Here is a 21,245-nt window from a genome sequence, read left to right on the forward strand (position 1 = left end):
GCTGGCAGGAACGTCCTCTCACCGGGAAGAGCCTCCTGAAGACTTGCGATAACCCAGCTTTTATGGAGTACCGGAAGACCTGCACCTATTTCGGGTGATATCAAATACCTCAGCTGCCTGCAGACGGCAGGACACACAGAGGAGCCCCGCAGTTACCCCTGTTCCACCTCCTCTCGCGCCCGGCTGCTTTTTGGGGCGTTTTTCGCTGGCTCAGCGCCCTGCCCGGAGTCCCCCGGCAGCAGCGGGGCTCCCATGGCTGCTGGGGCCGCCCTGCCCGGCCTGGCAGCGCCGTGCCGAGCCGAGCCGAGCCGTGCCGTACCTGATGTAGGGGCTGGCGGCCGCCAGGATGTTCTTCTGCACCGGGATCTCCTCGCCCTCCAGCACCAGGTGCGCGTCGCAGAAGCGGCTCTCCTCGCGGAACGAGCTGAGGGCCCGCAGTAACCGAGCAGGGTGCTGGGGATCCGACACGGCGCTCGGCCCCGACATGGTGCCGGGTCGGGTCGAGCCGTGCCGAGCCGAGCCGGACCGGGCCGTGCCGCCACCCTCAGCGCCCGGGCACCATGGCGGCCCGCCCGCCCTGACATCATCTCCCCGCGCCGCCCTGACGGGGCGGGAGCTGCCGCGGCCCGGCCCCGGCCCTCAGCGCCGCCCGGGTCCCCCCTCAGCACCTCGGGTGGGGGGGTCTGTTCCCCTGAGCCCACCGTCATTTCTTTAAAAATTATTCTCTCGCAGTTCAAACGTGATTAAAATCACTTAAAAAATCGCTTTTTTTTTTTTTTTTTTCACGAGCTGGAGGTGAAAATGAGGCGTATTAGCGTAAGAAAAAGTAAGAAAATGAGAATTAAATGAGGTGAGATTCGTTTACAGAGTGCCACTTGAGCTGCAGCTGGCAACGTGTCCTTTTCGGGCAAAGATTTTCGTCAGAAGGATTCTTCATGAGGTTTTAGGCCGTGTATTTAACGGGCTTAACTGCACATTAGGAGATAACTTGATTCTGTCTGCTGCTTTTTTTTTTCTTTAACAGCATCCAAAATTTAAGTCGTGAAACTCGATTTGCACCGAGTGAACGTGCTGTAAAAGCTGGGATGTTCTGGATCAGTCGGTGCTGCCAGGTGGGGGCAAACAGAAGCTCGCCGTGGCCCCCCCACTCCGATGGGTAAATAAAATTCGGGTTTCTCAGGCTGTGAAGCACCCCACTGCAGTCACTCCTGGGGCTCCGCTTCTGGGGTGAAATGCGCTTTCTGAGGGCCTGCCCTGGTAAAACTGGGGTGGGCTGCGTGCTTTTTACTACTTGCATTACTTTAAGGCAGTTTCTTTGATGTCAAGCATGGTATTTAAAAATACATGTTTTTGAAATGGGGACAACTTAACATTTTATTTTATAGTTCATTCTAAATCAGCTCGATACCATCTCCCAGTCATTTCAACGCTGGAAAAATTAGAGTAAAGGTATCTGGAAATGTCCCCATAGGAAAGAGAAATGAATGGCTCTACAAAGGCACCATTGTCTTCTCAGAGCTAGACACAACGCTATTTTGTTCTCCAGATGGAGATTTCAGCCAGGACATCTGCACATGTAGACCCTGGGAAGTCAAAACTCTGCACCAAGCGCTTCCTTGTGAAGACTGCGAACCTTTGAGCCAGCGTTTGCCATTCAGCCCTTGCCAGAGTGCTTTCTGACTGGAGAGAGGGGTCCCGGAGAAGAGTACCGTGCTCTAGCTTTGTTGGGCAGCTTTCAACAGGAATTTTAGAAGCAGCAGAGAATGCGTTTCACATCCTGTGTGATGGCATTAAAAAATCTGTGAGAAACGCCAGCACCTTTGCATCACTTAGTTTTTAATACTACATATCTATCTTAAAATATTAGAAGGCCACTTCTTCTGGCTTGGGTATAATTATCCAGACTGTCAAATGTCCTTATTCTGAGTAAGTACAGCGGAATGTGGAAACGTGGAAGCGATGCAGAGGAAGGCACATCGCCGGATCTCTTGGAGAGTATTGAAAGCAGAGAGCACTGCATCCTGTGCTGCTGGTGAAAGATGTGTTTTGCTTGTTGTTATTAATACTTTGGTAATTGCATACCCAAGGGAGCAGTGGTTTAAATTATTGTGAAAGCTGCCATTGAGTGGCCTGGTTATTTAAAAAGAAAAACACTGGTTTGTCTCTGTGCCTCCTGCACAGACTATCATGTAGGAAAACATAGTTGTATTTCTGGTTTTTAACTTGTCCTAGTAAACAGTGCTTCTGCTTCCTCCTGCTGTGTATGTGGGGCAATGGGCAAGGTGTAACAGATAATATCCACTTCCAGAGAACAAATTAATTATTATGTTTTGTTATTTGTTCCATTTAATGAAGCTCACTGATTAAAAAACAAAACAAAACAAAACAAAAAAACACAACAACAACACCAAACTACTCCTACCAACTAGAGGGCCATTTGTAACATCTTTCAAGTAACTATGTGTGTATACTGATAACCTGATTTTTTTGCTCAACTGTTTTTTTCCTTTAATAGAGTGATCTATCCTTACTATTTTTATATGCAATCACTGAGTGTAGGTTCTTTTTATGCCATTACACTAACTCCACTATTTTTACTGGGCTGATTTTTGGCTTAATTGGTACAAAAGAAGAATCAAACCTTTCTGTTCCTCAAGATTTCATTCACAGTAAAGGATGTCAGGGGAGCAAACCAAATGACAGACTCATTACCATGTGCCATGTTACCACAACAAAAAAACCACAAGCCTTGCAGCCGCTTGGCAAAGCACGTATGCATTCCCCCTTGCTATTGTCAGCCTAGAAATGATACTGTATATTACTGTACTCATGCTAAATGTTTCATTACTATTCCAACTCCTAAAAGCAGTCTCAAAGAAATTTGTGATTAGCTATATGGTCTGATCCATATTGTCTGGATCCATATGTAGGAGGATCTGGATCAAACACTGAGACTGGCATATCCAAATTTACATCACTCTTTTTGTCTTCAGGTTGACTGCAAACTTGACATTAATCAAATCCTGTGTAATGTTGACCAAGTGAGTATGGCACACTGTTTAAAAAATCATCTCCAAGACAAGTTTGTACAGTTTATTTTCTGCCGTATTTCTACATGAATATAAATAACACATTTGCTTTCTTACAATAAAGATAACCCATCTGCTTTGGTTTTATGATGAATATCCCCTATCATATCTTCTCGGCTAGTATGAATTAGCTCCCCAGAAATCAAGTAACTCCTGTATTCAGGAGAACTCATGATCATCTGAAAGCTTAACTCTATGAATTCTCAGATGAAATTCTGGAGACAGACAAAGGAAGTCTCTAATAATGGTTAGACTTTTTATTTATGGCCATCTTATAATTCCAGAAATATTTGTGGAGGCTTGTGAAATACGAACATATGCAGAATAAAAGAAACAGCATCACAGCTGACAACCCTTAAGTGGTATTTTCCCAACATCCAAAGTCAGTCTGCCATTTCAATACTGCTTCTGTGTTACTTACAAAAATGGAATTCGATTTCTTATTTAGATTATAAAATTCTCTTAAACAGTAGTGGTAATATGCCTTGAAAACACTGAAGGTGACTGTTTTTGCAGACACCTCTCACTGAGGTGTTTATTTCCATTTTCAGGAATTTGTAAAGCTTTGAATACCCCAAAGTGCTTACGTACACTCTAGATCTGACCACAGTGACGTTTTTCACATTAAAATTAGGTTGTATATTCTATATGTACTGTAAAGACATTGGCAAAGGGAGTTGGTACAGAGCAAGCAAGAACTGCGGGTGATGTTAGTTCAATTCCTGCTCTGCTGTAAATATCTTATGTAATCACGAACAAGTCACCAAAGCCCAGGTGCTCATGTGATGGGGAGACAGAAAATAACAATGACTTCATTCTGCTTCCTACCTGTAAAACACAGTGAGTAGCAGGGACACTGAGAATAGGTACACAAAAGAAAGAGATACCCAAGTAGTTTGGTGACACATACAGACCAGCTAAAACAGATGGATGTATACCTAGTTTTCTCCATCAGTAGAGATACACTTTTAATCAGTAAATACACTTTTACCTAAACAAATTAGTGAATATGTATATCTGAGTTCTGCCAGAAATACACTGCTCTCATTCATACACATACTATTAGTAACAGATTATTAGCAATATTAATAAATATTACATTTCTGTTTATCTTTTAGACAATGTAATCATTGAATTACATGAAATGTCATGTCAGGTATTCTCAAGGAAACACGATTTGAATACAAACTGCTTATAACATTAAGATTGAATAACACTGAAGTATAAACGAATGCTACATGAAATATTCAAGTTACTTGGTTTCGTCATCATAAAAAGGAAAAATACACCAAGGAATTATTAGCAAAGCAGGTTTTTTTTTAGGTTCTAAATTAGAAAGTTGTAGCACCTGAATGTAATACTTAACTTTGGTTACAGTGGAGTTTAAGAAATCAAGCACCAAGAAAATGCATTGCCATGAATTAATATAATAGTATCATAGCAGATAGTTTAATGTGAGGTTTTCTACCAGAAGACAACTTTCATCATGAGCTACAGTCTTGAAACAATCCATGAAATTTTCATGAGCTGTAGACATACGTTATTTATTCCCTATATCACATTAAAAATACTGTACTTCATTTGCTCAGAAAGCTGTATTCTACTTAAATAAAACTACCTTTTTCTCCTATTCCTTTCCCCACAACATTAGCACTTTTTAAAGACTGATCATTCTTCTTTTGGACGAGTTATATGCCAGTTGTGCATATCATTATTTCTAATAAAAGTCATTGCTATCTCTTAAAAGGGATTATATATAGTTATTTAAGAGATCGTATATAATCATTTCTTGCCATAATATGGTTGCTCCTGAACGACAAAAGGGATATTATTCCACATTCAGTAGAAGGTTGTCTCAGTCTGTGTAATAGGATAAAGAACATTTTACTCAGTCTCAGTCTTCAAAACTTTCTCTGGTATAAACATTCCATGCAGGTCCAGATGCATTTCTATGTTTACTCTGGCTCGGCCCAGTTCTTTGAATGTTTTAGCATCCAAGATGAGTAGGAAGGGTGCCTCCTTTGGATCAGATGTCACAACACAGGTCAAAACAACACCTGTGACATACAAATGGAGAATTAGAAGCACATACTAATTACACCAAGCAGAAAAGATAACACTGTCAGGAAATTAGTGTTGTTTCCTAACAATCTGAGAACACAAACTGAAGGTGCTTACGACATGAAGAAGTCTGACTGAGAGAGCTAAAGGACTAATGAATAGTTCTCTTCTGTGCTTTTTCCTAGTCTGCCTGCAGTTCATTAGGATGAAAACAAACAAACACTGAATTATGTCCTTGACAGTCTTGTTGGGCAGCTAAGCAGTGAAACTTGGGACACATCCTTTCAGCTATTTGTCATTTGCCTTTGCACGGAATCGCCTCAGAACACAACTGGATCGAGATTACAGGGATACTTGCAGTGCCACTTCATGTTCTCATCTTGTAACTATGACTTCCCACTGCTTCAGCTTCTCCTAATGATAAATCCAGTTCCAGTTGGCTCTCTGGACAGTCCTAAGCATTAATTTCATTGTTTATGGGCAGACTGGGACTTTATGCAAGCTGATTTTGCACTATTGCTTGTTTTTCATTTTCTTTTGTCTGCAGGAGCAAAATGGGTGGTACGTATTTTAATCTATCTGTGGAAGCATCAGCCTAGCTTTCTTGTTATGACTGACAACAATGAAACATTTAAGATTTAATACAAAACTCATGTAAATCCAACTTTCAGAATGTTGTTACAATTTTACCATCATCCTCTTCTCTTGCATCAGGGCTGGGAACAAAAATAGGCTCAGATGGCCAGCAGTGGTCAGCTCTCCAGTGGAGCATTTCCTTTGTTTGGACATTCAGTTTTGCAATCTGAATCGTTGTGGACAGAAAAGAAAAATGTCAGTGACCCAGACAATGGTTTATTCCAAAGGTACGTCGTGAACAGACTGCGGGCATGGGGAAGCAACGCTAAGAGTTAAGGAGCAACGAGGCATGTGGCATCACAAAAAGGAAACGCTTGGAAAATGTTAAACTTTGGAGTCGCGTTTAGTGGCTGCATAAGCATAAAATGATCTTTTAATTTTATAAAGACTATTTTACTTCAGCAGTGTTAAAAGAGACACAGATACCATTTCATTAGATTACAATTGCATATGGGCTTTAAGTGTTTTACAAACACAAATAGGTCATAAGATCTATTTACCCTGCATCATGGGTAAATAATACTCTCACTATACAGAGGAAGAGTACGTGGCACCGAACATGCAAGTGACTTGCCCCAAATTACTGCAGTTCTGTTGTAAAGCAGGAAACAGGATTTAAACCTTCCAATTTCTAATCCTGTGAATTATTTTCCTTTTGTTGTGACCTCAATATTTATCAAGGCCTTCTATTGTTAACTAGGGTATATATGCGAGAACAAAGGCTATTAGAAGTGATGTAAAGGTTAAACCAATGGGCAAGAATGCCACACAGATACTGGTACTAACTGAAGGAACAGCGTCAAGATTTTATATCATTAATGGGTCAAGTGCCTGACGAAACCAGCTTCCAGTGGGGACATGTGACATTTTCACCTCAGTTCTATTAAGGGCTTTTCTCTACCCATCCAGATACAGTTTTCTTCTTTTCCCTTTTGATGTTTAGTCAGAAAAATAACTTCACACAAAAATGAAATATTCAGGCACTGGAGGAAGAATCTTCTATCCAAGGTGACAGCAGTTTTGCTTACAGACTTTACAGAAGGATCATACGTGGTTGTTGCTGTGACTGCATTCATTAAAGACTAACTGATGTGAAAAAAAATCTAACAGCACTTTATATTTATATTGCTGTTTATATTTGACAAGCAGGGATTATCTGCACTGGAAATCACAAACTTGCATATTTGCTTGAGCTACCGTCAGATGTGCTGCAATAAATTTTCTTGCATCATGCAGAAATCCAGCTTTATTTTGTAATCAGTTGTGATAATTATATAGAAGAACCCACAGCGATCTCAATTTGCTCTCAGAACAGTAATTATAAAGAGTGAGTTTGACTGTACAATACTCTTACCTTCAGCTAGTAGTACTGTGCATCTTAATCTATTTGTTTTCTAGGCTGTCTCCTGAAAGGCTGGTATCATGTGTACACAAAGAATGCATTTACTATCCTCTAACACTCAACTAGTTCTCTAGCAAAAAGTAAAGCTTTCTGAAAAATTTGATATTGTTACAAGTAGTTCTTTTTTTGTTGTTGTTGTTTTGTTAGGTTTCCTAAGGGGAAAAAATATTTATTACAGATGTGTGTCTGCCTAGTACTCTTCTTCCTTTCTCTTACTCTCTTTGTAGCTTTTGGTACATTACGGAAGTTCAACCTAATTTAGCAGGAAAGTGAGGGTCTCAGTAACTGTAGTGTTCAGAAGACTCGGTGGAAATAAAAAGCTGGATGAGGAAGCCTGAGTTTATTAATACTTCATAAGGGGAATGGTACTACATGAGCTTACCCGTAGGAGAATTTAGGCGTTCCATATTTTTCCACATGTGAATGACTCACCAATGGGAAAAGTTTTGACAGAAACCAATTCACTGTTGAATGCAATCTCAAGTCATACCCATAAGAAAGTGTTTGTTTGCTCTTTATTGTTCCCACAGTTTGGCTTAGGGAGGCTATTTTAATCATACAAGTAAGCTAACGATGTCCAACTTTTCATGTCCCTGCTCTCAAGTGTTGAAGTTTACAAACATAGTACACAACTGCAGTGTTTTCACTTAGAAGCTTTAACTTGATGTTGAAAAAAGGTTTTGCTGTCTGGAAAACCAAGGTTTAACAGTTTCAGCCCTGGCCTCAGAACCACACACTTTCAATTTGCATGCATGAATGCAAATTAGGCTATATTTTGGGCAAGACTAATAAACCATGGTTTACTAATAACTGCTTAAATTTGATTTGTGTTACATAAATACATTTCCTGACTTTGTACATGTTAATGATACCTTTGTAGGAACTGGACTCCACTGGACTTCTGTTGCATAGACGTATTTGTATTTTTTGCCATTATATCCATAGTTGATGTGAGGCAGTTCTATCCCTAGGTATAACAAAGGCCAAGACTTAGGAACAAAAGAAGAAATATAGTTCAAATGTACATTTACATGTGCCAATTTTCAGGAAATGTTACCCTGTGAAAAATTTTGACAGTATTTAAAACTGGTATTGCATATATTTTGTATGTCTGAACTTCTAAAAAGCCAGGGTTGTTGGTTCAAGAATGACAATTTTTCATTCTTAGGGATTCATTGTATTGGAAATTATGAGTGTTGTTTCTTTTTTATTTTCATAAATACATCAATCAGATGTGAACATCTGAGACATAATTAGAGGCTACCATTCAAAGAAATGACTTTCACTTTAAGTAAATATATACTTTTTGTATATTCCTGTTAACACACATACGCACACGCTCAAGTTTAAAAATCCACTTTCAAAGGTAAACTTCATAAAATACATAACTGAAGTTACTGCTTATAACAGACCAATTTTACTCCTCATAACAGGTAGATTTGTAAGCCATATTAGTAACTGTAAGATCAGACTTGGGACCCTCGAACAACTGTTAGGCATTATTAGAATGAGCTGTTAGGCACTATTAGAATGCACCTATGTGTAAATGTGTAAGAGAAAGTATTTGTATAATGGATATGCCTCACCTTCACATAATATTTCAGGTCGGCAATATATGCTGCCATCTTTCTCTTTTACAGCAGTTGCGGAAGTTGGAAGTGTGACTAAATTAGAACCTACTTCTGCATCCTGAAAGAGACATATGCTGAAAACGTAATGTGTTTCTATGAATATGCTTCTAATTTGGACCTTTCATCAGGTTTGATATTAATATAGACAATTAGGGGGTTAAACAAATATTACAGCTTCAATAAGTTCCTTCATAATGGCATTTATCCTGTAACATTAGATTCTGACCTTTTCATTAAAAATCTTAATATATCATCATGTAACCATTTTGAATTACACTGAGCATTTAGAAAGGTTTAGATACACATGGTTATGTTCCAGAAACACACTAAATAGATTACGTAGATTGCGAATTTGGTAGGAATTCCCACTAAAAGTCACCAAAGGTTAGTTTTTTTGCATCTGCTATTAATCAAGTGCAAAAATAAGCGTGATCCATTCTTGTTTTTAACACTATTGCTGAATTCTTAAGATTGCAGGGTAGATAGGATAGTTGGCGTGATCCAGCATATCCTTTGCTATTGCTACATAACTGTTTTTGAGACATGAAATAAAGCAAGATTCTAGGATGTAAAAGCAAAAAGTATTATCCATTCTAAATGTATCAAGCAGAAACTTGCCCAAGTTGCTGGGCAGTATAAAATCTTCCCTGCAAGCAATGATGTAAAATTATGTTTTAAATTAAATTGAAAGATAAGATCATTCTTCTTTCTGGTAAACTCAAACTTAAATTAAATCTTCTAATTTTAATAAAACTATTGCAACAGTGGAGAATGTGAATATATTGTATATAGGCTTCCAGTAAAGTGGAAGAAACAGATTGTGCAAAACCTCATGCATGCCTTTCTAACCAACAGTCAGGTTGATATATCTGCTCATATTTGATAGTAGCATGTTACAAGTAGTTGCACAGGTAAGGAAGTTATATATGCTCAAAAGCCCTTTTCTCCATAAAGAAAGGCATCAGAACCTAGATCCACATAACTGTATGTCCAACTGCTTCTTGCCATTTCTCACAGTACACACGCAAAACAAAACTCCTGCACACTTTGTGAATATGTTATTTTTAAAGAATCAGAATTTTGCACAAAAGGGCTGGCAACTAATAATTCACCCATTTTTCTAGTTGATAAATTTTAAATTACTGATCAAAGAGCAAGTTAAAAAACCATTTTCTTCCTACCTTGTCATACTGCAGAGGAACAACAAATCGCTTGCAGGTTGGTATGGAGGTAAGTTTGTTGTTCTCTTCAAAGTCTTTACTCAGTTTTTTTAAGTAAAACATGTCATATAAGCTATTGTCTGTGTAGGCAATAACATCAAAAATAATGTGGCCATCCTCTTCATAAGCATTTACATGGTGATAAAGCACCAGAGCATCCGTATAAAACTTGGTGGATACATCTTTTTTAGTCTTCCTGTCTACAAAGTGAAACCATGTCTGAAAGGCAGCAAACATTATTTAAAACCATTAATGAATGATCAACAAACAGTTATTTAGGAAATTGTTTTTCAACAAGTAACCATCTACATTCTAAAGCACCGTCTGTTTCTACTGAAGCATATTAAGAATTCCAGATTTGCTGCTAGAAGGCAAGAACTTCCAACCTAAAGACCAAAAAAATGTAGGAATAAAATGAGTGCACAAGTGCTCTAAACTCATTTCACTGTTGCAAATTACTGTTTGGACTAGGCTGAGGATAGAAGTTTTCCAGTGAACCTGGAAAATCCCCTGGCCCATTTTTCATTTAAATTACTTTGTCTTAGTCCAGAGTTTGTACTATTCTTTGCTGGTGCACTCGACCCCAGTATGCTCCACTTGTTCATGGACAGAAAATGTGGTAGTAAGATCTTCAGAGAACACTTTTTTTTCCCCCTCAGTTGCCACAATGAATTTGGGTTTCTCCACCAATCTGGCTCTCCTATGTGATGCAATGGATCTAGAGCAGACTTCATCCACACTATACAGTGTTCTGCTTGGAGCAGGAGCAATTCTGTGTTTGGGATGCTAGTGCAATTTTGATTTTCTCTTCTGGCACACATTATTTCTAACAATGCCCAACTATCCTCTTTCTCAAGCACTTCAGCATCAGTATTTATTTGAAACTTTGGAGATGGGAGAAAATATTAAAAAATGCAACTTCTAATAAAAAATATGAAACATGAAAGTCAGTTGTTGAAGAAAAAAGGGTTATTACTTAAATTAATGAACCAGATGAAAGACAGAACAGTGTGGAAGAGATTACTGGCCTGGCTGACTCCATTGCTCAGCATTAGAAAAAATACCTTATCGTCCTTATGGAAGGCAAGGCAGGAAGCCCAGTTCACACCTCGGATGTAAGCAGTTGCCATTTTGACAATATCCAGTTTGAATGGCTGCTCTATGAACACAATATAGTTCTCTGTGATTCCAAAGCTATGGTAGTAGCTTGGTTGAAGCAGCGAGCGAGAAGGGATGGAGCATACCACTTCCAGGTGTTTAAAACAAGATTTCTTCTTTTCTGTTTCTGAACATAAATGATAAAAAATAAGATTACATTTACAATAAATTCCAATTCAATCTTGTGCTTGGATTTTTCCCACATAAGGAGTAGATAAGAATAGGTTCCTCTCAGTTTTATTTGCATTTTCCTGTTTAGAAAATGGCTTGTTTCCTTCTGCAGAATTAACATAGAAGGTTGCATTTGAGTGAAGCAGCACAGTAGTACCACAATGCCAGATCCACTCAGACAGAGACCTCTTGTCTCAGTATTTGACTCCACGGATAAACATTTTTGGAAGTTCCAGAAGTAGAAAGCTGTTCAATTAAATCAGCAACTTTACGTGGGGTTTCAAATGCCCCCGTGGTTTTGAACTTACTTTTACGGAGATGTTCCTGTTCGATCTATAGTGACTTTGTTTGAGCCACAGCTAGGAATAACAAACATCTTTCAACTACGGAAAGTCTCTTGGTTGTGCACACATGAGGACAGACATCACATTAGCAGCTGGTTTTAAACCAAGCATTGTCTTGAAGGAAAAAGAGCAAGTGATTTGCTCTGTGAACAAAGGATGATATTTCTGCAAGCCCTACTGTAGGCCAGGTTAGAGAGGAAATAACTTCATATTAGGTACTATTTGGTATTATGCTTCCCTATAATCACTGTATAAGTATTTTAAGAGCATTTTCATTTATCAAGAAAATTGAATTTTACTACTTCAAACTGTAGAACACTGCCTGACAGACAAAAATTTTTCTGTTCACACCCCCTCTACACATCACAACACAAGGTATGGAAATTCTTGTAGAAGAATTAGTTCACTCTAGTGAATATCTAGTGATAATCAAAGTAGAATTCTTCTAAAAGCAAACTGTAAAGCAAAGATCTTCACACTGAAACATCCTGTTTGTATAGTATTCAAGATGAACCTTTGTAATAGCATATACTCAGACAGGCTAAGCAGTTAACACTAAGTTCACACTACATTAAAATTAAGAAAATAAGCATTGTGTGTTTGTGGAAGAGCTGTATCATCTCCCTTTGACCTAAGAAGAAAAGAAACTGCTAACAAGTTTCTAAAAAATACTGACAAAAGCCAGATCTTACCTGGCACAGAGGAAGGAATCTTAAATAAAACGTATTTTGTTTTCCCTTTATCAACAATTGAAGTACCCATGTTGAGAACATTTCCAGCACTGTCATAGTGTGGATGAGAAGTTGCCACATTTACAGCTACATATTTGTTGTAGTCAACCTGGCAAATGATACAATAGGAGATTTTAGAGATGCATAGGAATATTTAAATTAATCATAGCTAACACCCCAAATCCACCAGCCTTTCAACACTGGTAGCCTTCTACTGATGCCACCCAAATGCCTTGAAATTTCAACACTTCAGTCAAATGACTTATGCAAGTACTCAAATGATTTCCTAATTTAAGGCTAAAACAAGGTACAAAATCTGAATTACATTCATCTCTTCCTTGCAGCCACATAAGACAACAGGAGGATTGGCTAAAGAAGCTACTCCACAGATGCCCATTTCATCCTGAAAGCAGTTTATTTAATAGCACTATGAGTCTAGCAGTTTTCTGGAGCAAAAAGATTTCTATTCAATTTAAAGCTTGGGAATTGTACTTAAACTGTAATGCATGATAGGAAAACTCAATGCATATTTCAATATGTCAAGATTTGCTTTTAATAATATCTTGCATAAGGTATTTGAAAAGTAATCATATATAAATGACCTACTGAATTGTTAATTATGTAAATCACTTGATAACTACAGATACATAATAATAGGAATCATCCAAAATAATCACATCATAAGCACGATATGTGGTATTTTGCCTGCAATTGCATACAATTGTGAAACTGCACAAAGCCCAGCTTTTCCCTAAACTGCCTGTGATTTATTTTTGAGCTCCTGAGTTCTTAAATGAACTGGTATCTTCATCATTTCACTTTACCAGGATTTCAAAAAAAGTATTCTGTGCTAGTAAGGAAATAGTAGAAAGAGAAAAGTATCTTTCCAGCTTTGTGTACTGATTCTTATAAATCAGCCTGAAACTGTATTCGTTAGAAGGAACCAGAATGACACACAGCCATTTAATACCTTCTCTAGAGTCTCCAGAGTCTGTGGATTAATTTTTCTGATGAAGTTAGTCTCACTGGTAGCATAATAATCATCCCCAGATTTCATAATGTTGATCAGGCAGTTGTCTGTGAACTCGGGAATGGTGTGAGACAAGTATGAGAATGCCCTGCAGAGAGGAAAGTTTCATATTGGTTCATTAGATAAGCTGCAGCTGCAGTTGATTTTACCCCATACGAAGCAGAAGTCACCCTGCGCAGTGTGGGCTGTGCACAGTAGCAGGGTAATGGAGCTGGGTCTGTCTCTCCCCTGCTGTGTCCTCTTCTGGCAGCTTTTCCACTGCCTTAGTGGACAGCATGAACAGCAGAGGAGATGAAGTTCTTCAACACCCTTAGCCTGGGGGAGGATTAAGGACATGTATGTATGAAACTGTTTTTCCATGCACAAATGGACATTCAGGTCCAGTCCTGCCAACAGCTGTGAGATAGCCACTGTTGTATCAGGATGGGCTAATTACAAGCACTCCTGTGCATACCTCATGAGAATTTGGCCTAACAGTTTCTACCTAAAAGTTATTAGGTTTTTCAGGGTGTGCCCTCATAAAATAAATTGATTTATATACTCATTGATGGTGTATTTTTGTTTTCAGTATTATCCCTTATCACAATTATGATTTCAAAGCAGATCTGATTTCACATATAGGGTTCTGTGACAGTTCTTACTAGTGTAGGATTTTATCATACTCATTTGAAACCAAGACAAAGTTGCTCCTATCCCTTACAGACTTAAAATGCCAGTGTTATCCTATTACTGCAGAAAAAAAGAAAAAAAGCATCTTTTATCAGAGCAACAACTCACAATGTATCAAAGTTACAGTTATTTTGCAATAACTATCCATGTTTATGGTCTTACCAAGCATGTAATTTGAGGTCATTAGATGCAGTTCAGCCAGGAATAAAAGATGGATGAACTACTTGCATTTGCCAGGGAACATACAAAGGCAATTTTACAGGCTCATAAATAGCCTGTCATCCTTTCTAACACTATGAAAGTAGCTACTGCAATGACCCCAAGCGGTTGTGATTTTGAACATAAGGTTAGCTCAGGTCTTTGGGTGCAGTACTTCAAAGCACTGCCTGTGACTCAAGAAACAATTGAAAAATTTCTTCACTTTCTTTTAGGGGGCAGGGGGCGTAGAAATCGCCTTTAATACAGCTTTTTTTTTATGTATTTATTTCAGTCATGGATGATTTTCATCTTTTTGCAGAATAAATTTTGAATTAATACTTTCCCCATCTCTTCATCTTTTCCTTTTCTTGCTGCTTCTCCCCTTACAGAATATCAATTTAATAAAATTCCGTGAAACACCTGGAAAATACTTGTTTTTTTTCAAAATTACAATGAAATCTACTTGCACCAGTGAATTAAACAGACAATATTACTGATGAAGTGGATTTAGAATATTTGCCTTAGACTAGCCCATAGAGCGTATGTTACTGGATGTATCTCCTGGCCTTGTCAGTAGTTGGTAATTGTAAATATACAAAACAGATTTCATGTTTGTATATATGCATCAAGGGTAAACAGAAAGACATCTGTGCTGGAGGGAGAGGTAGATAGCAGAATCTTGTTGGAAAAAGCATTGCTTACTTGGCAAATATGTTTTTGCATGGATCTGGATAAGCCATAGTTCCAAACTCAGACACCACGATTCGGTTTGCTTCTATATTGCAGTTGTATGAGTCACTTCGGAGATACTTACTTCTGTAGTAGACTTCACCTGACAAAGGTCAGACAGGTTTCAATCACATTTCATACTGAGCTCTTTTGAAAATTACCACAGACAAAGCCAGAGAAAGACCCTGTCAAGCAAATATCCTTTAGCAAAGAAAAGCTTGCTGTGGCAGACTCACCAGCCACATAACACCTACGTGTACTATTTTTTTGTAGGGTTATAGCCAGACACCTGGAACATTTTAATGCTAATCAAACTTAAAAGAGAATTAGCAATGTAAAACACCAAGATTTGGCTTGTTGAGCTTTTTGTAAACTGACATGCAATAACTTACCATTTTTAAATGTAAAGCTATGCAGCAGAGCCAAGCCATCAAACCAGTGGTTATATTTAGTGTCCCCTACTGTGTGCATCCCTGGGCCATTTCGGAGAAGTATCCCTTGCAACCAAGTGGGCAACTGACCTGCAAACAAAAATGACATTTCAGTATTCATTCATTTAGGGAAGGGGCATGCTACAGGACAATTTTCCTAAGGGCATAGGCTTCATATAGGCAGACGGACTATAGGTGTAAGTCCAGATTTGTAATAGCATATAATTACGTTTGAGTTTGGCTAACTAAAATATGACCTGATCAAAAATGTGGCACTAGTAATATTCTGCATAAATATCAATATATGAGATTACCACATGTACAAGAGATTGCTGGAATGTAATTTTCTAAAAAAACAGGAAATAAATAAAGTTGGACCTTTCTTCCTTGCACTCAGATATTAAAGTGATGTGTTTAAACCCTTTTATTCATGCCAGGAAAAGCTAGAGCTTATCAGAAATAAACATATTTTATAGGATATATGACTTGTACTGCCCTTCAGTATATCTATTTAAGCTTTAGGCTAAATGAATTCCAGTAAAAAGTTCTTTAATTAAATTACACAGCAAATTGTAGTGTCATTTTGGGAGTGCTTTTGTGACACTAGCCATAATGTTGGTGTTTTGAACACAAATAGTGGGTAGAAATATTATACTGAAAATGTATAAGTACTATTAAGGTTTGAATACAAAACGTTCCTCATCAAATCCCTGCAAGAAATACATTAGCTATCATTTGACATAGAGAATAACAACAATTAAAGAATGTCTTCAGGGTTAAAGAACTGAGCAGAAGCATATCAGATATGAAATTAAAACCTTCACTTGCTTCTTTGTGTGTATGCCTCCTGAGGGAATATTTATGATCACATACTACTTTTCCACACAATTTCTGCACTGAACATTGTCTCTACATAAAAAAGCTGCTCAGAAATTTAATTCTCCTTACAGTTCAGTTTGTGAGCCCATGTCAGGTATGTCTTTAATAATTCTACCTTTAACAATTTTACCTTTGCAACAGATAGAAATGTCCTCCCACAAAAATATTCAATTTTGTCAAAGTTGATGCAGTTGTGGAGAAGTAGCAATGGTTTTGTTGTAAGGCTTTCTGAAATCCTAAAGGGACTTTGACCACTTTCCAAGAGAACAAATCCTGAATTTTGACCATTGTAGGTAAGGGAGGCAAGGATGTTTGCCATTTCTTCAAATAAATGACATTAAGCATAAACCATCCAAATGCAAGGAAGGATATACAGTAAAAGCCAGCTTTGCATAAATATATTCTCAGTCAGGATAGCTGACTAATATTGTGTGCCACAATACTCACACAACTTCATTACAGTTACAGATCTAGAATACATTAGGAAGAGAAAAAAATGTTGACACAATGGATTTGCATTTTATTATTATTATTGCATTTTGCAAGAGTTTCGAAAACCAAACATTGGGTAAATGTTTGTGACTAGCACATGACTCCTTTGGAGGAAATAGATTTAGAAAGAAACTAAATATTCAAGGTAGGTACATATTTTTTGCTTGGCTGATTACTAAACATTAATTACTAAACAAGTTTAGTCTATTGTTATGCCTCAAATACAAGTGTTTCTCTTGTTGTCACTTCCCTTTCTACAGTTCTCTGTTATTTGCAAACAGAAGGTTGTAGATTCTGCATTTTCTCCAGAACTATTGGCAACTGCAGTATGGTGAGTGTAGTCTTTTGTGCTCCTACCCTCTTACCAATGTCATTTAAGGCTGTAAATCTATACAGTAAGCATGAACTGCTGGTCATGCACCAGCAAACCTTTTGGTAACATTGAGTTGAGGCTAACTGTATGTGTTTTGCTGCAACCAGTCTTCCCTTCCCTCCAGCAAAAATATAATTCTTCTGCTGCATTTCAGGTCTTGTGGGATCATTTCTGTTTTGGGGCCCATCATTCAAGAAAAGCAGATATTTCTGTAATTCACTGAAGCTCTTGCAGCGCCTAGGGCTAAAAAATTTGTTTAGTTTTTATTCCTCTCTATCAGAATAAAGATGCCCAAGAAGTTCCAGGACACGCCAACAAAATAATTTCCCTTCAATAGGTAATCAGGGAAAAAAGTGATCTTCTGTTTAAAGCACTACAGAACTGATGCAGTTTCTGAACTCTTGGCATAACTCAGTGTATTTTCTGGCATAATTCCAGTACAAAAAGCAGGGAGCAAATTGGCATCTAGTGAGGTTTTCAGATCAAAATTAATCTTAGTGGGACTTAAGTATCACACTGGGTACCAATCAGCATCCTAAAGTGCCTAAGTAGCTTCAAAAATGTGTCCCTTGTATCTTTTTTGCCCCATGTTTTACCTAAAGCGGCAATAATGATACTTTTCTGTACTATGTGAGGACATGAAAGTAACACAGTAAAATCTCCGAATATTTGGAAGATTATTAAGCATCAGAGCAATCAAGCCTTGTGTGATCACATGGCTATACAGTCTTTAGGACAGTAAGAGTTAATTATTTCTGACGTCAGTAATATGGGGTCATATTTACAATGTACATATTGAGTAACAAGGAGCCAAAACACGGGCAGAGCTCAGGGCTAGCTAAATATTTAGAGGTCTGGGTTCTCTTTAATTTTCATTAGTGGTAAATACTGAATCACCATTACCAATGAAGTAATATTTTGTATACTTAATTTTATTTACTGAACTATTCAATCTTTGTTTAAATAAACCATTCCATAATGCAGATTGGATATGGTCAATAGTTTTGTTTGCAAAAAACTTCAAATGCTTTCAATAGAAAGATTTTATCTTGAGTGACAAAAATTAGAAAGGCATAAAATCACCTCAAATTAAAACAATGCACTTTGACTAGAAACAAAATCTTTTTCAATTCAGCCATCAAACTGAACAACAGCAACGTCATGCAAGTTGTAATTGCCTGCTTTTATATAGCCTACCTGGGAATTGACTTTAAAATTGGTATTAGATGCCTGCTATTTCTTAGACTATATACTACAAAAGACACAGCATACGTTTACTGAATTGGGGTTCTCAGCAACAAACATCTCCTATAGCTGTAGGAAAAAACTCTTTGCCTCCCTCTTCTGTAAGGTAAAACAAGGAGTAAAAATGTTAAGTTGATCAAGCATTCATCCCTAGAAAGCCACTTTAAGCTATCTTGCTGGAGGACACTGCATTTTTTACTGGAATGCCTTCTGAACCGTCTTTTTAACAGCACACAGTGGCATCTGTTACTGCTGCTTACCTATTTAGAATTACTATTGCTAAAGTGTCCCAGTTTTAGTGAACCTCTCCAGAATGCAAGGAAGAGTGTGCTCGGCTGAAAGAACAGCGAGAGGGTAGCGAAGGGTTATGGCGAAGAGAAAACGAAAGTCTAAACAGAGCCATGGGGGCGGGGATGTCACCAGATTAAATTCTGAGTCTTGTCCCTCACTGCCGACTTCAGTGAACCCTGTTCAAACAGACTTTCTGGAAAAATACACAGAAATACCCATAAAGGAAGAAAAATCCCCCAGTCAGGGGCACAAATAAGATCTGAGTTCAGTCCTTTAAACAAAGTTCACTGACATTTCTCCCTTTCTCAGTTTGCTTCTTCTGTGCTGTTTCGGGTGAACAAGTGTTTCAATGTTTACACATTTGAAAACACAAAAATAACAACGTGTATTAGAAGAGATTTGCATTCACTTACCTTGCACCTCAGCTTTTATGGGCTCTGGATGTTCTTCTTTGTTTTTATTAAATATCGTTTCCATCTCTCATGTAATCAAACGGTTTCTGTGTCCCCTACGCAGCTGTTCCTGCAGGCGCAGCAGTCCCCTCCTGTCTGGGCTAAGAAAAGCTCTTTCCTGTTACATAGAAGGATAAGGTCAAAGTGTAACTCGAGCTAGTGGCTAGTGGCTTATAGATCGACAATTTATAATAGTTGATCTTTAATCCTTAACACATACACTATAATACTTGCACATTCTCAACTCTTCCACTAATTCAATGGAAGAAAAATGTAACTTGCCTTTTTGCTCTCTGTGAACCTACCTCAAGCAGCCAGGCACACCCAAGGAGTCGTGTAAAATGAATCTGAAGCATCACCTTCAGCACTGCAGAGAAAATTTTAGATGCTTTGTAAGGGTGTTTGCCCCAGTTGGCAGGAGCAGAGACAAGAATAGAAGAAATGTCAACCCACCATTCTGAGTATGGCTTTTTGGAACTGACAAACGTGGGGTGTCATCGTTTTCTTTCCAGGCTGGAAACTTTAAACTGGGCTATTCTATTAATTAACAAAATACCATCACTGAATGGCCATGTGCTTTTTTCATTATATACAAGCTAGTCCAGTGTGAACTGAGTGGCACACCTTTGAATTAAACATCTATTCACAAATAAATATTGTAACATATTGTCCCATATGTGACCTGATTCCACCTAGTTATTGGCTCCTTGGAGTCTCTGTGAAAGTATGGCAGAAATAATTAAAAAGAAGGGGGATTTTTAACTTCATTCATTTGTTTCAAGATAAGGTACTTAACTGAGTTCAACGTTGCTAATTTTAAAATCCTCTAGGAAAAGAATTATTTCAATATAAAGCATGTGATTGCAGAGCAAGTCACAGGTTCCATTGAACATGAAGGATAAAAAGATTCTTTGCACAATCATATATTATGCAATTTCATATGGGGTTACCCTAAAATCCGATTTTTTCTGCTAAATCACTGCTGTTCCCAAAATGTTTTAACATCCATTCTTAAGTCTCACTGATTATTTATAAATATCCATATTCATTTTATTGAAAACACAATTTGTGCTGTGGTGACTGCTCTGACTCACTTGTTGCACACATACATTGCTCCTCTCATCCTTACCTTTCGTCTCTTTGATGGCTTATCGTGGAAAATCATCAAGACAGCATGCCTTTGTCTCCATTTGGACAGCACTGACAGAAACAGGTGACTACAAAAATAAGAAGCCAGATAGAAAATAGGAGGGTCGGATTTGTTGGAGTCAGTGGTATTAATAAAGAAACTGCATGTTTGAAACAGGAGGCTGTAGGAGAAGTGTCAAAGTCCTCACATGTAGGCACATGCTGACATACATACATAAACGTATATATATACACACATGCATTTATGTGCTTTTATACAGAGATGTAGACTTACTTGTATATGAAAAGCCAGCTAAGGGATTTTTTCAGCAATGCTGGAGAGTGAAGAGGATCTGGCAAGAAAGCAAAGCTAATTCTACTTCTCCTAAGCCACAGGGACATTTTGTCTGTCCCTGATGTTCTGCTCTGGTTTAGTATGTTCTCTTCAGCACATCTTCCATTTACACGGCTGCAGCTCTTAATGCTCTGGATTTAATTGTTTGACCTGTGCCTCATAGAAACAGAGGTTGTGTGAGTGGTCTGATCTGTAGCAGTGCTATTTACATACAGCAAGCAAGCAACAAAAGGATTACTGCAAACCATTTTTGCCCTTCTTTACCCTAACTGTTTATGTAGTTTAAGATTCAGCCAACATAAGATAACTGGAAACCTCGTTAAAAGTTACTTTAAGGGAAGAACAAGGAGGTATTGAACACCTTTTGAAATCATCCCGAGTGTGTTTAGTTAGCTAATTTCAGGTGTCTGCCTGTAAGTTTTGTCTGACATTTTGTACAACTTAAAAGAGAGGCCTTGCAAAGTTCTTTTTTCCTGCTTGTCTGTGAAAAACACTTATTTATCAGAGAACACACACTATTTTTTTTTCTG

At 38.0% G+C, this 21,245-nt stretch overlaps 2 protein-coding genes and 1 long non-coding RNA gene across 4 annotated transcripts in view; 1 reads left to right on the forward strand and 2 right to left on the reverse strand.

Moving 5' to 3' along the window:
- GAN (gigaxonin) overlaps positions 1-582 on the reverse strand; it is a 39,890-nt gene extending 39,308 nt beyond the window's left edge. Inside the window, exon 1 of the mRNA XM_035543198.2 lies at positions 320-582. Coding sequence (XP_035399091.1) covers positions 320-486 — 167 coding nt within the window. The 5' untranslated portion in view covers positions 487-582. The remainder of the gene's footprint in view (positions 1-319) is intronic.
- A 32-nt stretch (positions 583-614) lies between these two features.
- LOC118246269 (uncharacterized) lies at positions 615-1,692 on the forward strand. 2 transcript variants are annotated; one of them, XR_004778132.2, is made up of 3 exons: positions 615-850; positions 1,025-1,156; positions 1,547-1,692. It is a non-coding gene; the product is annotated as an uncharacterized LOC118246269 (long non-coding RNA). The 2 variants fall into 2 exon arrangements; XR_004778133.2 differs by having other exon boundaries at positions 615-826.
- Positions 1,693-3,079: 1,387 nt separating this feature from the next.
- Positions 3,080-19,356, reverse strand: BCO1 (beta-carotene oxygenase 1). Its single transcript, XM_035543199.2, has 11 exons — positions 19,194-19,356; positions 15,462-15,590; positions 15,043-15,172; positions 13,414-13,561; positions 12,405-12,552; positions 11,104-11,324; positions 10,001-10,258; positions 8,775-8,877; positions 8,061-8,155; positions 5,841-5,952; positions 3,080-5,146 (listed from the first exon to the last, which is right to left on the reverse strand). The coding sequence occupies exons 1-11, from the start codon at positions 19,255-19,257 to the stop codon at positions 4,974-4,976; spliced, it is 1,581 nt and encodes a 526-aa protein (XP_035399092.1). The 5' UTR covers positions 19,258-19,356; the 3' UTR covers positions 3,080-4,973.
- Positions 19,357-21,245: the final 1,889 nt, after the last annotated feature.

Source organism: Cygnus atratus, chromosome 12 (assembly GCF_013377495.2).
Source record: "Cygnus atratus isolate AKBS03 ecotype Queensland, Australia chromosome 12, CAtr_DNAZoo_HiC_assembly, whole genome shotgun sequence".
Lineage (NCBI taxonomy): Eukaryota > Metazoa > Chordata > Aves > Anseriformes > Anatidae > Cygnus > Cygnus atratus.

Bases quoted from the DNA above. Each gene is read 5' to 3' on its own strand.
- BCO1 (XM_035543199.2), bottom strand. From the start codon at position 19,257: ATGGAAACGATATTTAATAAAAACAAAGAAGAACATCCAGAGCCCATA. The intron at 8,878-10,000 runs GTAGGAAGAAAA...TGTCTCTTTCAG, and splicing joins TTCCTCTGCAGTATGACAAG to GATGCAGAAGTAGGTTCTAA. The intron at 5,953-8,060 runs GTATCATTAACA...ACAACGATTCAG, and splicing joins GGAGTCCAGTTCCTACAAAG to ATTGCAAAACTGAATGTCCA.